Source organism: Eulemur rufifrons, chromosome 6 (assembly GCF_041146395.1).
Source record: "Eulemur rufifrons isolate Redbay chromosome 6, OSU_ERuf_1, whole genome shotgun sequence".
NCBI lineage: Eukaryota > Metazoa > Chordata > Mammalia > Primates > Lemuridae > Eulemur > Eulemur rufifrons.
In genome coordinates, this window is record NC_090988.1 from 17,525,972 (window position 1) to 17,548,227 (window position 22,256).

At 57.9% G+C, this 22,256-nt stretch overlaps 1 protein-coding gene across 1 annotated transcript; it reads left to right on the forward strand.

Annotated features, from left to right (window-relative positions):
• The first annotated feature begins 5,715 nt into the window (after nt 1-5,715).
• FXYD2 (FXYD domain containing ion transport regulator 2) lies at nt 5,716-12,529 on the forward strand. Its single transcript, XM_069470466.1, has 5 exons — nt 5,716-5,734; nt 10,652-10,690; nt 10,885-10,959; nt 12,302-12,338; nt 12,505-12,529. The coding sequence occupies exons 1-5, from the start codon at nt 5,716-5,718 to the stop codon at nt 12,527-12,529; spliced, it is 195 nt and encodes a 64-aa protein (XP_069326567.1).
• The last annotated feature ends 9,727 nt before the right edge of the window (nt 12,530-22,256 follow it).

The following is a 22,256-nucleotide window of genomic DNA, read 5'->3' on the forward strand; positions in this document are numbered from 1 at the left end:
TGTGTTACTTAACACCGCTATAAAAATAGGCCAATCCACCTTCTGGGCCCCCAGGTGCTGTGGCCCTCCCGTCTCCTTGGGTTTTTTGCAGGTTATACATTAGAACTTGCCAAATTGTTCTTGGAAGAGAGTCAGAGGCAGCACGCAAGCAGCAGGGAGGGGAGGGGTGAGTGAGGGGGATGCCAGGCTGAAGCACACCCCAAGGTCACCGGGCTCTTGTCCGCTTCCTCTGGGCAGGGGGGCTCTGCCCTCCCCAGGATCTCTGGCTGGCAGGGGTAGCTGGGCAGAGCCAGGGTGGGAGAGCACTCCAGCTCTGTCTGGTTCACCCCACCTTGCCCTTGGCTTCTCTGCCTCACCCTGGGCCCAGCGAGGGGAAGAGAGGTCAGGTGTGTGAGCCAGGGGAGGAGCTTTGGAAATACCTGTCTCCAGGCCACAAAGAGGAGGAATGGCCACCTCTCCCCATGAATGTGATTCATGGCTGTCACAGCTGAGCTCCAGGGGGGCAGAACCAGCCAGCTCAAGCCAACCAGCGGTTGATTTTATGGAGCCAGCCCCAGCCCCGTGCCCGGTTGCACAACAGCGGGCACCTGCCAAGGCAGTGATGGCAGAGCAGGTGATACTGTGATCGGATGTCCTGAAGGCCTTGGGGTGGCAGGGGCTGGTGGGGGTGGGCTCCCCTGCACTGTCCAGAAAAGTGGGTTCCTGCCCGTGTGCTGGGCATGGAGGCAGCTGGTGGAGCTGGAGGACCCCCTGTGTCCCCTCTGCGCTCGCTGTGGGAGCTTGGGCAGGCCCCAGCCTCTCTGTCAGTTTCCTTCTCTGCAAAATGAAGTCCTTCCTAGCCGTGGGGTAAGCTAGGCCTCCTGCTGGTGTGTAACCCTGGAAAGCCACCGAAGCCTCAGTTTCCTCAACTATAAAATGGAATCACCAATGTCTTTTCTTTCCCCTGACAGGGTCAAAGTGATACAAGGGACATAAACACACTTTGAAAATTCTCCATGTGGGTATGATGCTATTCATATTGGTGTTGCTATCCACTTCCTTGTTTTGATAGCAGGGCTCCCCTTCTCTCTGTGAGACCTGGGTTCAAGTTCTGACTTGTCCACGTATCATGTGCAGCTTCCTCCTCTGTAGAATGGGTATCACAAAGCCTGCCTGGCTCGAGCTGCGGGGAGGAGCGAAGCAGCTCTTCGGAAGGATGGAGAACATGGGCAGAGTGGCATTGTTACCAGGCGAGGGGAGCTGGGCACCAGGCTCAGTGAAGATGCAAACATTTCACAGATAGATGATCCGAGTCCTCATGCGGGTCGGGGCTTTGGCAATCTGTGCAGAGTGAGAACAATGATGGCACAGGCACGTCGTGGAATCCAGAAGGTCGTGGAGGAAAAGAGAAGCAGGAGGGATGGGCTTGCTCCGGGAGGCCTTCCTGGAGGCCGTGAGCCTCAAGCTGCTTTTCCGAGGCGAGGAGGAGTGGGGTTACTGGCAGGAGAGAACTACGGCTACAGAGAGTCGGCCCCTCTGTCCTGATTCAAGCCTAGACATGAGCTCTGAGAAAAGTCGAGAATGCATTTCTCGCATTCACTGTGGGAGGGGTGGGTCAAATGGGTTTGCCCTTGTCACCAGCTGGTGACCTTGACTCTTAGAGTACATTGCCCTTTGGCAGTTCCCAGGACCTCTGTGCCCCATGGCTCAGGCCATCTTGAAGCCAACACTTAAGGAACAGACCCTCCAGGGCCCACCTCCTTCCAGCCCCGCCTTATAAGACCCCAGTGACCTGGCCTCTGCGGCCATAGCAGGACACAAGAGCCAGGGCTCTTGGGGGTTCAGGACCTCTGGGTGCACAGATGGGGCCTGGGAACGGCCCCTCTCCCTGCCCAGTGGCCACGGGTGGCGTGCAACTGAGGACTGACTTGGGCCGGGGGTCAGGGCTTTCCAGGGGCTTTTTGCTTCTTCCTCGTTGAATCCCCTTTCCAGCTTCGAGCCAACACCAGGAGGAATTGCTTTGGGGACCTGGAATTCAAAGCTGTGGACAGGCAGCCCCCAAGAAGCCCAGGGCTGGTGGAGCTGGGAGCCCCATCTTAGGAAGGGTGGTGGTGAGGCCTCTGCTCTGTTGCTTGCCGTTGATCACCAGGGAGACAGAGGGCAGCTGATGTCCCAGCCTGTCACCTCTCTACCCTACCCACCCAACAATGACCACCCCAGATTGCTGTCTTGAGACTTAGAAGCCAGAGGACAAAGCGAGGCCTGCTTAACAGACAGGGGAGACTGAGGCATAGCAATTGGGGCACTGTCCCTTTGGGCGTGACAGTGCTGAAGGGATCCGGGAGTTGGGGCTACCTCCCCTACATCCCAAAGGTCTCCCAGATCTCTGGGTCTTGGAAGGAACAGGAGAGCACAGCTCGGTTTCCTCTCTGTCTCAGACAAAGGAGGGAGCTGGGGGCTCTGCCTGCCCTGTAGCCTTTCAGGGACAGCACAGCAGTGCTCCCACCCCAGGTGGCTCCATCCTCTCAGGAAGGACTGGAAGAGCTGGGGCCAGACACCAGTGGGGAACAGCCGTGCTGCTCGGGTTTGTGTGGGAGGAAGGGAAGGTTGGAGATGCGGGGAGAGTGGCGGCTCGCCGAGACCCAGCCGGAGGGCCAGGGAGGGGAGGGTCCTCTCAGAGAGCCTGCTTCAGAGACCACCACGTGGGGACTGAGCCAAGGGAAGGGACTGCAGTGTGTGTTCTTGTCCCCTGAGGGGCCAGCTGGAATAAGGACAATGAAGCCGCCGTTCATTAGGACCTTCTTTGGCCAAATGCGTCACCTGCATCATCTCTACCCCTGTGACAATCTGCAAGGTAGGTGCCAGCATCCCACTTGACAGGTGGGAGAAGGAGGCCCAGGCAGATGGCCTGCCCCAGGGTCCCGCAGTCCGCAGTGAAGGACCAGGATGAAAAGGGGTGTAAGTGTGAGTGTGTCTGGCCCTCACGGTGGCCCCAGATAGACACGTCGGGGGAGAGATTCAGATCTGAGCTGCTCTCGGCAACACAGACCACAGGTTGAAGGGGCCGGGGCCTCTCTGCAGGACAGTAGGATTCCCTAGAGAGGGGCTCCTTGTCCCCAGTGCCTGCCAGTGACCGGGTGACCTCAGCCAGCTGGGGGAGGACAAGAAAAAGTCTGAGGAAGGACTTGGTGGAGAGTGAGGTGAGAGGGTGGGACCTCCCCGACTGTTAGAGAACACCGGGACTTCCCTCAAAGGACAAATGGACACTTTCCTGAAAACTGTCCAAGGGCTCGGGGAGGACAGGAGAGGAGGGGGCAGGGACTGGGGTGCAAGAGGAGAGAGAGAGAAGCCCCCACCATTGAGAGGGACTCGGGGGGAGCTGTCGGCAAGGTGGGGGTTGCCGGCCACCTGCTGTCTCTCTGTGAGGGCAAACTAGGTCTTGCTACCTTTTGCAGGGCAGGTGACAGCGTGGAAAGAGGGCGCCTTGGGCAAGTCCTGGTCTGCCTGCACCACTGGTGAAAAGATTTCACCCCTCTGCACTGACTCATTCATTTGCCAAAACCGAGGGGTCCACTATGTGCCGTTCTAGGCACTAGGGATTTAGGAATGAACAAACAAACAAAAGTCCTTGCTGTCCTGGAGCTTAAATTCTAGTGGAAAGAGAGACAAACAGACAAGGAAAATATTAATAATAACTCAGCTAAGAGTAAGTGCCACAGAGAAAAAGTACAGCTGAGAAGGGGGTGGGTGTGAAAATTCCAGACGGGGATGCCGAGAAGGGTCTTCTGAGTTGGGTCTGTGAAGAAAGACCCGAGGGCAGTGTGAGTTTAGCCAGGAAGCTCTCCGGAGGCCGCATATGCAGGAAGAGGGAACAATCCATGCAAAGGCCCTGGGGCAGGAGCATGCCCTGGAGGGCAAGGGACCTTCAAGGAGACCAGTATGTCTGGAGTGGAGGTCGGGGCAGGGAAGTTGGAGACAAGTTCAGAGGTCACTGGGGCCAGATTAAGAAGGGCTTTTTAGGGCTTATATTCTGAGCCCTCTGAGGGTTTTGAGCAGGAGAGCAAACCATTTGTAAAGTGAGGGGTTCAGATGGGATGGCCGTGGAGTCCTTTCCAGTTAGTCTGTCCGGAACATGGGGTTTCTGGGATCGAGACGCTTCCTTCACAGCGCTGGGGCTGGGTGGGGACGTGGAGTGCGTACAGGGGGGCAGGGGGCTCCGGCTGAGATCTCCGCTTCTCCAGCCCACTGATGATATGTGTGGGCCAGGGCACCTCACTTCCATGTCGCCCTGAGATTTATGGCCCTTTCAAGGTGCCCCGCTTGGGGAGTTTCTGCTCTGCGGCTGTGGGCCGAGTGTCCGGGTGTCCGCTCGGTAGCATGTGACGGGGTCTGCTTGCCCAGCAGGTCTGCCCTGCCTCTGGCTGGCCGGGAAAGGCTCAGACTCACGGTCCCAGGACAGATCTCAGCCCCTCCAGATAAGCCTCCCCTTGGCCTCCTAGTTTCCATTTTCAGAGCGTTTCCAGCCCCCAGGCAACTCCCTGGGGGTGTCATTAGTCCTCCCCTTGGGACAGGGAGCGTTGCTAAGCGGGGACAGTGAGAGGAATTGTCAGGGTGACCAGAGCCGAGTGTCGGAGGGAGAACCAGCCCCTCCCAGACGCTGGTGCCCGGTGTTGGTGTTGGGGTCGCTGTGCCAGGGCAGCCACAGGACCCTGAGGGAGAGCCTGTGGCCTCAAGTCAGCGCACAGAGATTGGTCGCCACGGCCTTGCTCCGGCCCCTCAGAGGCCTTGGTGGCCGGGAACAGGGCTCCAGGGAGCCAGCGTGGTGGCTACTCTGCCGCTGTGCTGCTGGCCTGGGACGAGAAGCACCAACCCTCAGAGGCCTCAAGGCTGCTGGCGTCTCGGGGGAGTCTTCTGAGGTGTGGTGGGCAGGGCTGACATCACAGCCTGGGTGAGTCCCGGGGGGCTAATGAAGGGTCCCTACTGAGGAAAGGATGGGCCACAGGAGCGGCCCCCACACCAGCTCCAGGCCCCAGCCCCGCAGCTGCCCCCCGTCTCTCTGCCGACCACCAGAATGGCACGGGGAGCTGCCTCAGGCCCCAGCACTGGGCCCCGAAAAGCAACATTCTCACCTGGCCATGGGCAGCCCCCGCCCGAGAGCCTGCTACTATTCTGTCCCATCTCAGGGGACTCCTCGCCACGGAGCAGGGCCCCGGGCCAGGTATCTCAGGCAAAGGCCCAGCTGGGCTGGAGGATGAAGGGGCACCTGAGTAAAGCTCGGGGACTCACAAATGCCCCTGAGTGTCTCCCTCAGCTGCCGCCAGCCCAGGGGCCTGCTGGGGAGTGGGGGCTCTGCTTCTGCCCTGGGCAGTGCGGGCAACGCTCCTGGCTCCTGGCAACACTCTCCGGCCCCCTGGGTGGCCTGCAGGGTGCTGGCTGCAGCGTGGCGCCCTAGCGGGGAGAGGGGCTGTGAGGGGCTGCCTCTCCCTCCTCAGGTGCCAGGTGGAGGTCAGAGAATCTCCCGGGCTCTCACGTGGATCCCCTGCGCCAGCCCGCCCCAGCAGGTGGGTGCGAGGTAAGGACTCCCTTGCCAGCCCCTCCTCCCTGCCTGTGTCTCTTCCTGTCCGTGGGCTCAGCTGACATGCGGAGGGAGGGAGTGCCACTCTGTCTGTCCAGGTCCCGGGCAAGCGGCACTTCACGGCTCTCTCGCTCTTGCAGACACAGCCAGCAGCTCCCGCCATGGACAGGTGGTACCTGGGTGAGTGCCCTGCGTCCCCTTCCTCCCCCTTCTCAGGCTCTGATGTCCATTCTGTCACCTGCAAGTGGACCCACCAGCTCTCCAGAAGTGCAGGAAAAGCAGAAACAAGGAGAGGCAGAATTTCCCGACAAGGGCGCGTCAGTACAGAGTCACGGGCTTGCGGGGACATGTGTACAGGGCGTCCCTGAGCTGCAAGAGCTGGGAAGACAGCTTGGCCAACAGCCTCCTCATCCGCCTGTCTGTCCACCCATCCACCTGCAGACTGCTGCCTTCAGATCTTGGTCCCCCTGCTTCTTAGCTGCCTGACCTCTGGCAAGTTATTCAACTTCTCTGTGCCTCAGTTTCTTCCTCTATAAAATGGGGGTGATAAAATGCATTCCTTACCTTATAGGGCCGCTGTGGTGAAGAAAGAGCTAATTTCTATAAAGAGCTGGGAACAGCGCCTTGCACACAAAGTTCAAAAATGCAGCTGTCAACTTGCTTTCTCCAGCGCCTCCTAATATCCACCTATCTATTGATTGATCTATCACCCATATCTATCAATCATCTATCTAACTTCCTATTTTTACGTCTTATTATTCCACAAAGAATGCACGGTGGCTTACAAAAGTAGCTGGAATACAACACCATAACATAATGATGCATAGCAAAGGGGGCACCGTTGTCTTGTGCAGAGAGTGGTAGGAGATTTAGTAGCACGGCCTTGAGAATCTGGGCTTTCTGGCTCTAATTTGTCGTGAACTGTGTTTCAGGCAAGTCCCAGCACCTCCCTGTCCTCAGTTTTTCGGTGTGTCCATTGGGGATCATGGCCCTGCCCCAGCCCCCTCCTGGGGTTGTTGGGAGAAGCAAATAATCAGCCTCAGTGTCCTTACCTGTCAAATGGGGCTACCAAGGATTCAGTGGGGCAGGGCACACAGAGCCTGGCCCGGGGCCCACCCTTACCAAACGTCAGCTCTGCGGTAATATTTTCAGAAGCAGAAGGTATTGCAGCTCCTGGTCTGCAGGGCCGTGGCGTTCTCTCTCTCTCCATCTCACTCATTCATGCTCGTTTGCATCAGAGGGTGGGAGGCTTTTCTGCGTTCAACAACTAACGTTCAACAAAAGGCTAATGCCTGTTATTTCTCCAGTCAACACAAATGTAATGGTAACAAAAATGATGCTTACTGGGTACCAGGCCCATGCTATGCTCTTCACGTGCATCATCTCACTCCTCATGGCAACCCTAGGAGGTAGGTACTGTGCCCATTTCACAGATGAGGAGACTGAGATGCAGAGAGGTTAAATAATTGACAGAGGCCGTATGATTAGCAAGCGAAGGAGCCAGGGTGTGGACGCAAATGTCGATCCCTGCCACTGCTTGAGGAGGATTCACAGATGAAGTGATTCCCTTTGGAAGGGAACCGCCCCCGGTGGACAGTGACCTTGGCCCTTTGGCTACCATTGGGCATCAGCCTCTTCTGGAGGCCAAGTCAATGGGCTAGAACTCTGTGAGGACTCCGCTGTATCCACGGAGTAGCTGGCACCGGAGTCCCCAAGGTGAAGGAGGTCACAGTGGAGTGGGGAGGCCTCCTGGGAGGTGGGGTAAGCACCTGACTCCTGAAGCCAGAGGCCTGACTGTCAGTCTCCACCTTGCCCCACCCCCCCATTGGCTGTGTGACCTTGGGCAAGGCCCGCCACCTCTCTGTGCCTCACAGACCTCATCTATAACACAGGGGACTAATGCAAAGCTCGGGGAGGTAACAGTGAGGAAAGTGCTTTGTAAGCCATAAAAGCAGAGCATCCCCCACGATGGCTCTTGCTCCGTAAGGACCTGCAGCACACCGTGGTACACTGGCATGGAAACAGCTCAAGAGCCGGCCACACGGCTGCAGGAGGAAGTGCCAGGGGCAGCAGAGAAGGAGAGATTAGTTGGGGATGGCTGGAGCCCTTCTGACTGAGGTGTGAGCTGCCGGGCGCACCCTGATGGATGGATTAGATGACACAGGAAAGGACCTTCCTGGGCAGCAGAGACGTGGAGGATGAACGTGCTGGTGGCTCGGGCGGTCCCCAAGGGGTGCGGTAGGAGGGGGCCGGGCCAGGCCCCTTAGGACCACCGCAGGGGAGGCTTGGGTGCAAGGTAAGAAGCGGCAGCTGCAGAGGCAGCGCCCGTGGGGGCTGGCGCTGTGGGCACCGCTGGGGCTGGAGGCCTCTGTGGGACCCCGTCATTGCCCCGCGTGCTCCCAAGTACGAAATGCACTGAATGTGTCTCTAAACTTCCACTTCCGCATCCCCGTGGCCCCAGCTGTGGCTTCTGCAGCCGGTGGAAGAATACCGCTGCCCACCCATCCCCAGCCCTGCTCTTTGGAAATTTCCTTTGGGACGGTTTGAGCACCCAGCCAGCTCCTCCCTGCCCCTGCCTCCCCGCACGCCTCCTCGCGCCTCGGTGGGAGCCCCTCTGTCCACACCACGGCTTTTCTTGTGACCAGGGTAAATATTACCTGGCACTGTTAATGTTTAATGCCCCCACCTTGTCCCTGGCCACCCCACGGCTAGACAGTCTCCCCGAAGCAGAGGCAGCAGGACGAGGGCAGCTGGCTGAGGAAATGGCAGAGCTGTCCACAGACGATGGTGAGTGTGTGTGTGCCGGGGGACAGCAGGTGGCTCTGCTTGGCCCACCTTTGGAGGGGTGAGCTGGACCCCACTCTTCCCTCTCCTGCCACCTCTGCCTTCCAGAATACCCAGCCTCCTCTATGTGGCTAGCCTCTTCTCTAAGAAAATTTGCACCTTAAGAGGGGACCCTGCCTTAGCCCCAAAGAATTACAGCTTGAACGGCAGAACCTGGGCTGCGGGTCAAAGCCGGTGGGCTGCGCTTCCGTCCTTGCCTTTCTGGCACACACCTGCCTGGCTCAACGGATCTCGCTAGACCGTGCGAACGCAGTGTAGGAGGAGGGGGTCTGTCTGGCTGAAGCAGGAGCAAATCCCTCCCAGGCTGGATTTGGGGTTCAGGGCGCACTCCCCAAAGGCATCCTGTGATGGGGGATGACTCAGACCTGGAGGCCAGTGGGCACCTGCTGACTGAGGTAGGTTTTGAGCAGATCTAGAAACAGGCAGGTGGTCGGTGGGGAGGGGCTCATCCGATGGCTCAAGACAAGGTGGTCAGGGAGCAGGCGGCTCCCTGGGGTGCTGAGGGGAGTCCGGGCTAGGGTCTAGCCATGGTGCTGACACTAAACCTTCATGTGACCTTGGACAAGACCTGAACTGAATCTGGGAAGACAACCTTGAAGGCCTTCTGCATGGGGACAGGGTCATGGGCCCCCTGTGTCCCCCTTGGCCTCTGACCTTTCTGAGCAAGCAGCACCTCAAGCCCTTCGGGACCAGGCACTGGCCCCCCTCCACCCCCGGCCTGTTCTCTCCTGGCCTCAGGACGGGCTGCTGGGGACGGCTGGGCTCACTAGGCCCCGAGGCCTCCCACTGGGGGCACAGGTCAGCACAGCCAGGAGGTGCCGACTTGCACATTCCTTTGGCCTCGGGCACCACTTCCCTGGTGCCAGGAAGGGGCTCCAACAGGGCAGGAAAGAGGGGCAGCCCCCAGCTGTGCCAGAAAAGACCTGGCCAGGCCACCTTCCAGCTGCCACGGGCAAGTGGACTCAGCTCCAGGGCTGGAGGGCACGACTGTGAGATCTGCCGGCTGCTGGGCAGCCCACCCCAGGTGGGGGGAGAGGCCACAGGAGGCAGGGGCAGGACTAGATGACCGGATGACCTTGACTTGAACAGTCTCCTTCCTTCCTACTATCTGAGAGGCAGTATAGCAAAGGGCTTAAGCATCTAGAGTCTTAGCCACCTACTGCCTGATTTCAAATCCCAGCTCTAACCCCTAATTGCTGTGCTACCGTGGGTGAGTTACACACCTCTCTGTGCCTCCATCTTATCATGGATTATAAAGGAATAATATTAATGCCTCATAGAGTTTTTATAATGGTTAAACAAGTCAGCATTTTGTTAGCTTTAGTCTGGCCCTTGGCAAGCACTAATATATTGTTTCTTAAATAAATTTGTGGCCAGGCATGGTGGCTCACGCCTGTAATCCTAGCACTCTGGGAGGCTGAGTGGGGTGGATCGTTTGAGCTCAGGAGTTCAAGACCAGCCTGAGCAAGAGCGAGACCCCGTCTCTACTAAAAATAGAAAGAAATTATATGGACAACTAAAATATATAGAAAAAATTAGCCGGGCATGGTGGTGCATACCTGTAGTTCCAGCTACTTGGGAGGCTGAGGCAGAAGGGTTGCTTGAGCCCAGGAGTTTGAGGTTGCTGTGAGCTAGGCTGACGCCCGGGCAACAGAGTGAGACTCTGTCTCAAAAAAATAAAATAAAATAAAATAAATTTGTTTCCCCCTGAGGATGGTAACATAGGAGAGCAAAGTCTAGAAACTCAAGTCAAGACGCAATTTAGCCTCCAACTTCCACTGAGACTTTGGATAAGTCTCCAAACTGGGCCTTGGTTTCCAACTTCTGTTCAATGAACTTGAAGGTTCTATTTTATTTGTTCATTCATGTCACAAATGTTGGCCAAGCACCTGTAGCTGATTAGTTCTAGGAGGAGCGGCAGCTGGCAAGCCTAACAAAAGTGTCTTTCTTGGCCTTTTCTTACTGTGGTATGAAGTGAGGAGCAGGAGAGAACTAACCCCCTAGAGCCGCAGGGCCCCCTCAGACAGCAGGGGCCCCCACTTCGCATGCTTGGTCTTTGGTCCCCAGGGGACTGCCTGAAGCAGCCTAGGGCAGATACTCCCCGGCAGCGGTTTTAACAGGCCCACCAGCTGCCCTTGCCCACTGGGACCCTTGGGGTCCGCCGGCAAGGGAAGGACTGGGGATCCCAACTGCTCCTGTGGCTGGGCCGCCGTCTGCGACCTCCCCTCATCTCACCTCTGGCTCTCTCCTCAGGTGGCAGCCCCAAGGGGGACGTGGACCCCTTCTACTATGGTAAGCCTGCTGGTCCCCCCTTCCCGAGCCCTCATACACCCCTCTGCCCCCAAGCAGCTGGTTCCCGGCCTCCCCCAGCCCTGGGCCTGTGCGATGTGCCCCTGGTCTCCCCCTGTTACCGCGGGGCTGCTGCCAGGGCAGGCTGCCAGTGGGGACCGCCCATCCCACTTCTCTTGCCCTCTTTTTCCCCCGAGACTATGAGACTGTCCGCAATGGGGGCCTGATCTTCGCCGGCCTGGCCTTCATCGTGGGGCTCCTCATCATCCTCAGTAAGTGGGTGGCCTCGTGTTAGAAGGGGGCACAGGGTAGGGGTACATCTCTTCTCAAAGCCACTGAGCTCACTGGCTTCCCAGAACCCCCAAGGGAGGGGTGGGTCTCTCCTGCCCCCCAACCCCCAGGAGGTGAGGATGGTTGCCCGGCGGGGTGCCAGGCCACGTGGACCTGGGACCACAGCGTGAGGGTCCCTCTTCCTCTAGTGGACCCGGGAGGAGCTGCCGAGATGGGGGCGCGGGCTCCTGATCCTGGGACCCTGCAGGGGAACTGGAGGGCCAGGCAAGGGGAGCCCGGCACCCGCCCTGGGCACTCTCTTAGGCTTGAGCTACATCTTATCCCATTTAATCTTCTCAGCAACACTGGGGGATGCCACTACTGTCAGCATTTTACTGATGAAAAATCACAGCCACCCTGAGAGGTGCAGCCACTTGCCCAGGGCTCCACAGCCCACGAGAAGCAGAGCTGGGTTCAGCTGAGCCCAGGAGCACCCTGCTCCCCGCTGCTGGAAAGCAAGCGCAGCTGGGAGCCAGCCCCTTGGGCCCCGCTGCTAACTTGCTGTGGATCCCGAACTCCCTGGGCCTCAGTTTGCTCATCTGTTAAATAGGGGTGATCCCTCCTGCCTCACAAGATCAGGGCTAGCAGTGAAGAAAGTACTTTTAGAAGGGTCCAGTGTAGCTATGCAGTGTTCTGCAGGAGAGACGGGTCCTTATATATGCCCAGCCCTAGCAGGCACACAGCAGAAGTTTAATAAATGCTTGTTGACTGGTTTTGGTGCAACCAAAAAAAAAAAAAATACACAGAAACACAACCAATAAAAAGAAGACATTATGCAGCAAACACACCTCTGTGTTCTGGAATTCTAACACATCACAGGCTCTGCCACTCCATCTGAAGGCTGCCTGCTGCAGGTGCGGCTGGTGTCCCGATTTGCTTGTTGTGAGCCACTTGAGGGCAGTGCTGGGCAGTGGTTGAGCACACAGGCATAGGAGGCAGAGGGGCCGGAGCGAGGAGCTCAGCTTCAGACTTACTGCCCTCCCTCTCCAAGTGTTTACCGAGCAGCTACTGTGAGGCCACCTTGATGGCCCAGTCTCAGCCGCTGCTCTCAATGTACTCACAGTCCACCATGGATCTGCTGCAGTGAGTGTTTGTTGACTGACTGACTGACTGACAGGCTCTCGAATGCTTGTGGTCCACCCCATGTAAAGAGAGACACGATCAAATGTGGCCTCCAAACCAATACCGTGGTGATTCTGGCAGGAAGGAGGGAGGAGAAACTGGAAGAGGTGAGTCTTGGAAAATGAGAGGTCGATGTAACAAACCTCCTTTTCCCTTTTCAAGGCAGAAGATTCCGCTGTGGGGGCAATAAGCAGCGCAGGTGAGTGCGGCGGCCGGGGCTGCCGATGAGGCGGGTGGGGGCTGGGGGAAGGAGGGGTGGGCCAGGAGTTTGTCTCTGCCTCTGCAGTGGAGGTCCCCAACCTCGGGGACCCCTGGACTTACCCCTCCCCCTGACCTCTTACCTGTCTGTTCCTTCCCCCACCCAGGCAAGTCAGTGAGGACGAGCTGTAACAGCAGGTACGTTGGGAGGGAGGGGGAGGGGGCAGGCAGGGCGGGCTGGGGAGCAACAGGAAGAGCTTGACTCTGACTGGGCGGGGGAGAATTTTAGGGTCATCCAGGCATCAGCCAGGTGGCACCCATCGACCCATCGTGTGTTTTAAGGTGATAGCCGAGGGCCTGGCTAGAGTGTGTGATGCCGGAGTTTGTGGGGGAGCCCAGGGGATGGACTGGGAGGCAACAAAAACCCCAGCCTCTGCCGCCACCGCCCACCCACCCCACAGCCTGCCTTTGTCTTTTCAGAGTGAGCTGTGCCCACCCACGGCGCTGGGGCTGGCTGGGAAGCCAAGGAGGCCCATCTTTGGTGTCTTCCTGTCTTCCCTGGGCTCTGGACCCTTGTCCCCGTCACTGCCAGTGCTCAGGCTGAAGGAAGTGCCAGGCTCAATGTGACTCCGGGTGGGCCTCGCCACCTCCTGCCCTGTGCCACCTCGTGCTCATAATAAAACCGGTTTCAGAGATGGCTCCTTCCCTGACCTGCCTCCCTCCTTCCCTCCCTCCCATAATTGTCATGATCCGCTTCTCCAAGTAGGAGCACAAACGCAGCCTGGTCTCATTTGTTTTTCAATTACTTGCTCAGGCACCTGCTGCCTATAAAAGCAAGAAGTTCAGTACTGTCATCCGTAGGCCACTCTTCACCCCCTGAATTGACAGGCACCTTGGGGACAGAGACCTCAGCCAGGTTTCCAAATGTCTGGGGGACGTCTGGAAGGCCCATATTGTTCCTGAAAGCTCGGCCACTTGTCCACAAGGCCAAGTCAGAAGAACGAGGACGAGCGGTTTGAGGAGTAAGGAAAGGAGTTTACTTTGCAAAGGAGGAAAATGGTAGACCTTCTCGGCTCAGAATCCCAAATTTCCCAAACGTAGGCAGAAATACAGAGCTTTTAAAGGGCGGGATCTCGGCTTCAGGCAATTACTGTGGTTAACTATTCTAATGGTCCCATCTCTGCCAAAGACAAAGCCTGTGAACTCTGCCAGCCGCCCACCTGAGGGGCTGGTGCCACCTGGGAGTTTTAACAAAAGACTTAGCCTGCCTCAGGGATGCAGGCCAGGCTGCAGTTCCCAAAAAGAGTCGGGGAAGTTTTAAGGAGACAGAAAATCTCTTTGCCACTTTTGTTTCTAGGCCATTCCCTCTGTTACAACATGTTCAAAGTTGTTGGGTCTGTAGGATGCTGGTAAGGCCTCTGCCCCAGGCACTGGGCGCTGCTGTTGGAAGCCTTGGTGTGACCTTGCATAGGAGTTGCTGCAAAGACGCCCTGGACTGCCAACATCGCACCTGTTTGTGGCCACATTCATGTGCTCTGCCATTTCCCCCAAGCACACCACTGGGCCAGGGTAGGCAGGCCTGGGGGGCTGGTGTAGGGCCCCAGCACATGCTCCAAGGAAACCAGCCCTCTCCCTCTCCCCTTCCTGGTACGAGGCTCAGGCCCCCTTTCCACTCTTGGGGCCAAGTAACCCTGGATGGACCCACTGTCATTCAGCTATTTGGGTGCTGGTTTGGTTAAGCCCAGGGCCAGGGCCTAGGGAGAGGCCATGAGGGTGAGACCATTTTTCCGTTTGCTCCTAGCCCCTGCCATGCAGACAGCAGCCCGCCCAGGGCAGCCCCAGCCTGAGGTGCTGTCAGGCTGCTTCTCCCACCGGTGCCCAACTTCCTAATGCCCTGTTCCTTGGGAGGCCCCAGGCTGTGCAACGAGCTCCCGTCTGGGAGTTTCTGCTCTCAGGACAGAGCCCATCTTCCCTCTCCCTCCGAGGAGGCTGGAGGGATGGCGGGATCGTGGCACCACCTAGTGTCTGCTTTCCTCATCTGCGTCTGCAAGCTTCCCAGGGAGGGGAGGGGAGGTCTGGCAGGAAAACCAATGAAGCAGCAAGTTGCTGGAGTTCAGAATGAACAGGGGGGACCACCATTCCACTTGGGAATTAAGCTCTTTGTCTTAATCCACTTCTCCCAGGGCCTGAAGACCACCAACCCTCACAGAATCACAGAAGGCTTGAGCAGTGAGGGTCCTTAGAGAGCAAAATAGACAAATTTCATTTTGCAAAAGGGGAAACCAAGGCCTCAAGAGAAGCAGTGGCTTGTCCAGGGTGACATGGCCAGGCCATGAGCTAGAGCCCAGCTCTCTGGCTCCCGGTGCAGGGCTCCGCCCACCACACGGACACCCAGGGAGGGTGGGAGAAGGCGGACTCCCCACTCCCACCTGTGGCTCGGAGAGCTGCGGGAACGGGAAGGCCTGCGGTTGGGGGAGAAGCTCCCTAGGAGACCGGGAGCCACACAGGGGAAGGCTGGCAGCTTGCAGCTCAGCACCACGGTCCTCGTGACACCCGGTCCTCGTGACACCCCGCTCTGAACGCTGGCTCATTGGTGACAAGTAAAACTTGATGGGCCAAACCCTTAAGTCAGATTCAGCATTTCCGTGCAGGAGACAGGGGCATGCGTGAGCTCTTACACGAGGGTGGGAGAATGTGCAAGATGGGCCAGGTGCGGCCAGGGGGCTTTCTGGAGGGGGTGGGCTCCCAAAGCCTCTGGGTGTAGCAGCAAGGCAGATAGGAAGAGGGGCATTCCAGGCCTGCGGCCCACTTGGGGAGAAGTAAAAGTGGAGAGGAGTCATGATTCTAGAAAGTTCTATTGAGCCTGCCACACACAGAGGGGAATCCCAGCCGCTCTGGAGAGGACGTGATCCCGCATGAGCCACTTCCCCTCTAACCCTGCGGCAAGCCTCCCTCCTTGGGAGACGCGAGGCTTCGCGGCGTCCACCTGATACCCAGAACCCCCGGGGCCTGTTGCCTACGAACCTTGGGGTGGGCCCATGCGGGCGGACGCTCCACAAAGCCCAGCTCCGGTGACATTCTGAGCTCTGGGGCCTGCTCCCCTGGCCAGGACTCTCGTGAACAATTTCCCCTCCCTCTCCAGGAAGGTCACAGGGTCTGGGAGTTGCTGAACTTTCACTTCACTTTGGGATTTTCCACATTGCAGACCGCTATTAAGTCACAAAGAACAACCACGTCCGGGAGGTGATGGCACGACTTAACTCTCAACCGCACAACGGCCGCACGGCCAGCCTCGGTCTGAGGGCGCAGTTCCCCCCGTGGCCACCGGGGGGAGCGTGCGGCCCATTCCGAAGGCCCTTTCCGGGCGCTTTCAACTCAGCCTTTGCAGGAGGAGGGGCCCCTGCGTGGTCCGCCCCGCGCCCTTTCCTGGGAAAGCCCTGAGCTCTCCTCACTCCGCCTGCGCGTCCTCCAGGTCCAGCACTGGCCCCGCTCTGGGGCCATTCGTAGCCGTGGGGTCTTGAGCCCTCACTCCTTCCAGAAGGCAGAGACCACAGATGATCTGCACATTTCCCCAGAACCCGGGGTGACCAGGAAGCCTCTAACCCTGGGGTTTGAGTGAATCAAGGCCATGAGCAGGACCCTGAGGAGGGCAGGGACGCCTGTGGGGTGGGAAGGGAAAGAGGTCGGCTGCCTGCGGAGCTCCTCTCAAGCCCAGCTGCAGAGATCTGGCTGAATCGAGGGGCATCAGTAATTGTCACCTGTCCACAGGGGAATGTCATGTGGAGCTGGAGATAAAGGTCCCATCCTCGTCGGAGAGCATGGCTGAGTAGGTAGGGGACGGCAGGCAGGGGGAACTGATGAGGGCCCAAGGGACACTTGACTTGCCCCTGCGGTCTGGGGAGGGGGCAGACCGCTCCGCCCTGCCCCAGCGGCAGCCTCACCCAGCCCCCTGAGAAAGTGCTGTCAGGGCTCCAAGATCCAAAGGTGCTGCCTTGGACAGTGGGGCCTTTGCCTGAGCCAGCATGGCCCTGGCCATTCCTCATAGCATCCAGGGACAGGAAGAGCCAGGCACGAGGCCCGGAGGGGTGGGAGCAGAATAATTAGCTCGTGGGCCTAGCAGCGAGCCCTGCCCCATCCTGAGCTTCAGAGCCTACTGCCCACCCCCACCCCCCAGCTTCTGCCTAGCTCCGGGGGTGAGGAACTCACAGGGAGGGCAGAGAGAGAGCCCAGTGGGCGCTGGAGCAGGAGGTCTTCTCTCGGTTCTGGGTGGCAGTCCCTGGCTGGGGGGCCCGGGGCAGGGCCTCTACTCCCTGGACTTGGTTTCCCGATGAGAGGAAGTACAGGCTTGGACCGGATGATCTCTGGCTCCTACAGGCTGATCTGTCCAGAGCGAGATCTGGCATGGGCCTCCAATTTTTCTAAATGCTTTGGGACCTTAGGGGAGATCCCCACCCCACCATACTCCATGCAATCCTGAACTCTCCCTGGTTCAAGGAGTAAGGAGGTGGCACCCCAAGGAACCTACCCTGAGTATCTCTGCTGATCCTACCTCTAGTAAAAGGGGCAGACTCCCCGGGCACAGGGGTGGGGTGGAGTGGGGTGGGGCTGGGGGTGCTGTGCTCAAGAAGGGCCCAGGGCAGGGGCTGTTGAGTCTTGCCCCAGGCCCTGTCCTCCTGCTCCTGGGCAGCAGGCCGGGAGATTAATCACTTCCCTGTTGACCCGCGGCCCAGGCAGCTGAGCTCTGAACTACAGTTCAGCAGGGGCCTCTGGGGGGTTAATCGGTGCCTCGACAAGCACCTGTTCTTCATTCTCCACTGACAAACGCTTGGCCAGGGGAGATCAGAGGCAAACGCCATCATCACTCGGCCCTGTTCTGGCAGGGAGTTGCTGGCAGGGAAGATGGATCCAGGGCCACAGCAGCCACGGTCGGAGCCTGGAGGGGGCAGCACTGAGCCAGGGAGAGCCAGGGTGGTGCCTGAGTGTCCTGGCTTTGGAAGAAACCCAGGGCTCAGGCTCAGCACCCCCTCCCAGGCTCTGGCTGCAGGAGGAGCCTACCAGACTGGGGACACTTTGTGTTGCTTGCAGTTGAGCGATGGAGGGCTTGGAAGGAAATCCCCTTTAGAACTTTGAACCTTGGTGCCCTGAGCTTCATCCTGACACCAGAGGGACAAGGAAGGTGGCTACAAGCGATGGGGGGGGGGGGGGGTAAGGGGGCGTGAATGGACCTCATGCGTGGAAGGGACTGGAACTAGCTACATTCCGGCAGCTCCCCAGGCCTTGATTTGGTAGACTTATTTTCCAGGGCTGGCTGGGCTGCCTGCTCTGACCCTGAGCGACACCCAAAGTCCCCCCACCCCAGGAGGCCTTCTGTCCCACAGGCTGCTATTGTCTCTAGATCTCTGTACTTGGCTCCCTTTCCAAGAAATTCTCACTGTTGCTTTCCCGAGGGCTTCTTTGGTGTCACCGAGAGGAATTCCGCAGGTGAGCAGGCAGGGGAGGGTAGGAGAGGGGAGATTCCGAGCAGGGGCAGCATCCGTGGCCCCAGAACAGCGGCCTGCCGCTCTGGGCAGACCACGCTGTAGAAAGCGGAAAACCGGCTTTGTGGCCAGCTTTGTCCCTGGCCTGCTGTGTGACCTTGGGAAGGCTCTTGTCTGTCTCTGGACTTGGCACACACACACCCCACAAATACACACTCGCTTCCTTCTAGCAGTGAGTGCTCGCGGCAAGTGGTGAAGCAGACAAAAAGACACACCGACAAAGCGACAAAGCGGGGGAGATGAGGCTGGCCTGGCCCGCAACCAGGACGTGTTGAATTCTCTCGTGGCCTTTGTTTCCTGAAAGACTCGTCTGTCACTCACCGCCTGCGTGCCAGACCAGCCTGCCCAGGAACCCCGCGTCCACTTCGGGTCGCGTGTCCGAGGACCATATGCTCCCGACACAGTTAATAAAATCACCCAGGAGTAGCCCGGAGCCCCGAGATGCCGCCTGGGGAGCAGGAGTGGGACGGGCCCAGCCAGGCCTCTGCTGTTCCAGGATCCTTCCTGAGCCACCCTCTCCAGCACCCTGGTCGCCTCCCAGGGGACCCCGCATCTCCTGAGTTCTGAGCATCCCTGCCTGTCCGAGCACCCCTACATGCTGCATGAGGGCAGCAATTGCGCCTGATAGTTCACCCACCAATGCCCACCGCCTCGCCCTGTTCCGGGAAGCACATGCTCAGGAAATGCTGAATGAATGCATGGCCGGCCGACTAGAGGAATGAATGGCGACACCGACAGCGGGACTGGCTCCCTAGCAGCGAGGGGAGGTCGTGGGGGCTGGAGTCTGAGTGGGTGGCTGGGGCAGTGCCGGTGTGTGCACACTCACCTGAGGTGGGGGATGTTTGGGACTTGTCCCAGTGACAGCCATCATTTCTTCCTTGGCATCACAGTTAAGGGCGCAGCCTTTGGAATCAGCAGACTGGGATTGAGCCCTGGCTTAACCAGTTATGAACTATGTGGCTATGGGCATGCTGACCCCAAGCCTCAGTTTCCCCAATGGAGAAACAATTTGTCACCTGTGGAGGCTCCTCGCTCGAAGCCAGCCCTCTGTGGACAGCAGCTGTTAAGACTGTTATCTGTAAGCCCTTTTTAGCGGACACGTGGTGCTGCTGGATTTCCTGGGCCCTGCCAGGCATCGAAGCCCCGTCCCCTCAGTGCTCCAATGTCTGGGAAATTCTGCCAGTGCCTTGTTCCAGGACACGGTGTTCTCAGACCGGCCAGGTCCAGGGAGAGGCTGGGGCAGCCCCAGCCCCTCGCACACCTTAGCGCCATTTGAGCCACGACATACACTTGTCTGGCTGAGCCTTGGGAAGGCCCCACCTCTTGGGCCCTCTGCCAGCCTGGCCGTGGGCGCCCCATTTCTCTTGAGGCTGGAAGAGGGGGTCCATGGCCACTGTGCTGGGACCAGGGAGGATTCGTGAATAAAGTGTCTTGGTTATAGGTTTCCCCTGTGTATGTGTCTGTGAGAGTGTGTCTGTGAGTGTGTGAGTGTGTGTGTGTGCGAGTGTGTGAGTGTATGAGTGTGTGAGAGTATGTGTGAGTGTTTGAGTGTGAGTGTTTGTGATTGTGTGACAGTGTGGTGTGTGTCTGTGAGTGTGCGAGTGTGCGAGTGTGTGAGTGTGTGAGAGTATGTGTCTGAGTGTTTGAGTGAGTGTGTTTGTGATTGTGTGATAGTGTGGTGTGTGTCTGTGAGTGTGTGAGTGTGAGTGTGGTGTGTGCTGTTAGTGTGTGTGGTGTGTGTGCACCTGTGAGTGTGAGTGTGGTGTGTGTCTGTGAGTGTGTGTGTTGTGTGTGTATGTGTGTGGTATCTGTCAGTGTGTGTGTGCACCTATGAGTGTGTGTGAGCATGGTGTGTGTCTGTGTGAGCGTGATGTGTGTCTGTGTGTGTGAGAGTGTGTGTGTGGTGTGTGTCTGTGAGTGTGTGAGTGTGAGTGTGATGTGTGCTGTGTGTGTGTGGTGTGTGTGCACCTGTGAGTGTGAGTGTGGTGTGTGTCTGTTGTGTGTGTGAGTATGTGAGTGTGTGGTGTGTATCTGTCAGTGTGTGTGTGCACCTATGAGTGTGTGTGAGCATGGTGTGTGTCTGTGTGAGCGTGGTGTGTGTCTGTGTGTGTGAGAGTGTGTGAGTGTGTGGTGTGTGTCTGTCAGTGTGTGAGTGTGTGGTGTGTGTGTGACAGTGTGGGGTGTGTGTGTGTGAGAGTGAGGTGTGAGTCTGTGAGTGTGAGAGTGTGTGAGTGTGTGGTGTGTGTCTGTCAGTGTGTGTGTCTGTGAGTGAGTGTGAGTGTGGTGTGTGTCTGTGAGTGTGTGTGTGGTGTGCGTGTGTCAGTGTGTGTGTGAGTGAGTATGTGTGGATGTGTGGATGCCTCATTTAATGAAGGGGCTCAGTGCAGAGCTCCAGGGTGGCGTGGGCGGGTCCCACTCAGGTGGCCCGGAAGTCCACTGCCACATCGTCACTCCTGGAAAGGGCGGTCTGGGAAGGACCAGCGCCCTCTTCCCCGCCCTGCCTGGCCCGTGGGCGTGGCTCTGCTCTCTGGAGGGGACATCCTGCCACCTCATCGAAGGGGAGTGTGAGTGTGAGTGTGAGCATCTGTGAGTGTGTGAGTATGAGTGTGTGTGTTGCTAGCTGTGTTGGGCTGCGGAGGAGCAGAGCAACCCAGGAGACAGGGAGGGTGCAAGAGGGTGGCCCTGACATCTGGAGACCTGGGAAACGGTCGGGCTCCCCCTGCCAGAAACGGTCAGGAGACCCCTTTCTGGGGTCAGCACTCCCCTGAGAAAGAGGGGCCCAGATTGGAGGACGCCGCCCATCCCTTCCAGCAGTTCTCAGAGGCCGGTGTGGACACAGGCTAGGGCAGGAGGCGAGCCCAGACCCAGCTTCGCCTGTGAGATGCAACTTGGGGTGAAGGGCAGGCCCCGTGTGGTTGAGGACTTGAGCTGGGCTGGCCGCTATGTTGTGCTGCACAGCAGCCTGCGGTGCCACCGTCCCATCTTGTGGCACTAGAGGGAGGCAGACAACCAGATTCCCTGAGTGGAGGCCTGGGCACGGAGGTTCGCAGCGGACAGCGGAAACATGCCCAGCAGTGGCCGACGTGGTGGGATGTCCCCTCCAGAGAGCAGAGCCACGCCCAGGGGCCAGGCAGGGCGGGGAAGAGGGCGCTGATCCTTCCCAGACTGCCCTTTCCAGGAGTGACAATGTGGCAGCGGACTTCCAGGCCACTTGAGTGGGACCCGCCCACACCACCCTGGAGCTCTGCACTGAGCCCTGTCACCAAATGAGGCAAGACTTCTCCTGATCCTGGGGTCTCTGGACAAGCTCCTGAGGTCACCGTTCCCAAATTTGGGGCATTCCCCAACAGTTTTTGAAGACTCGCTCTCCCCTAGATCATTTCCCCTGCTCCCAGACCTCACAGCGACGATGGTAGGAAGCAGGAATCGTGCAGTGAAGGGCTGCCGGAGTCGGGGGACAGACTCGGGGTGAGCTTGGCTCTGCTGCTGACCAGCTGGGCAGCACTGGGCGAGTCCCTGAGAGTCTCTGAACCTCAGTTTCCTTACCTGTAAGATGGGAATTATAATACCCAACTCATTAAAGAAATTGAATGAGATCACGTGTGTAGACAAGATATGCAAGCCATAAAGCGCTACGAAAATGTAAAGTGGGTTTTCATTGAAGGATGAAACAATGTTAACTGAGGTTTCCACTGAGTTGGGTGACTGCATGTTTTTCGGTCATTCAGCAAATTTTTATTGAATATTGAATACGTGCCAGGCACTGCATTAGATGTTTTGACAAGCTTACGTGGAAATTGGCTGTGACACTACAGAACACAAAGCCACAGCAGATCTTCTAGTCCAAGGTTTCCCAGATGCCAGTCCCAGGACCCACGCTAGGCTGCTTACACCCAAATATCTGGGAATTATAAAATACAGATTTCTGATTCTGTAGCCTGGGCTGTCTCTCCCTCTCCTCACCTGTGTGTGTGTCTGTGTGTGCGTGTAATTGTGTAGTTGAGTTTGGGAGCCGCTGAGACCCAGAGATGGGAGATGCTCTCAGAGGACAACATGTCACATGCCAGGTCTCCGGGAGTCCCTGTACCTTTTACCCTTTTCCAGAGGGGCAAGGACCACCACAGTCTCAGGTGTCCTCCCAAACGTGTGGTCTACAGGAATGTGTCTTGGCAGAGTGCCCAGAATATGGAATCAGAAGGCTTTTGATTCCATATTCTGAGTAGCTCTGTCATTTAGTGACTGCATAATCTTTAGCAGGTCACTTGCCTTCTGAACTCAGTTTTCTCATCTGTAAAACGGGAGTATTGATGTCTGTCTTGCTTTGGGGTCTTCATGAGAACATACTTTGAAGGTTGCAAAGCTCCACTTGTTAAATCTGAATA

Bases quoted from the DNA above. Each gene is read 5' to 3' on its own strand.
- FXYD2 (XM_069470466.1), top strand. The intron at 10,691-10,884 runs GTAAGCCTGCTG...TTTTCCCCCGAG, and splicing joins CGTGGACCCCTTCTACTATG to ACTATGAGACTGTCCGCAAT. The intron at 12,339-12,504 runs GTGAGTGCGGCG...TCCCCCACCCAG, and splicing joins GGGGGCAATAAGCAGCGCAG to GCAAGTCAGTGAGGACGAGC.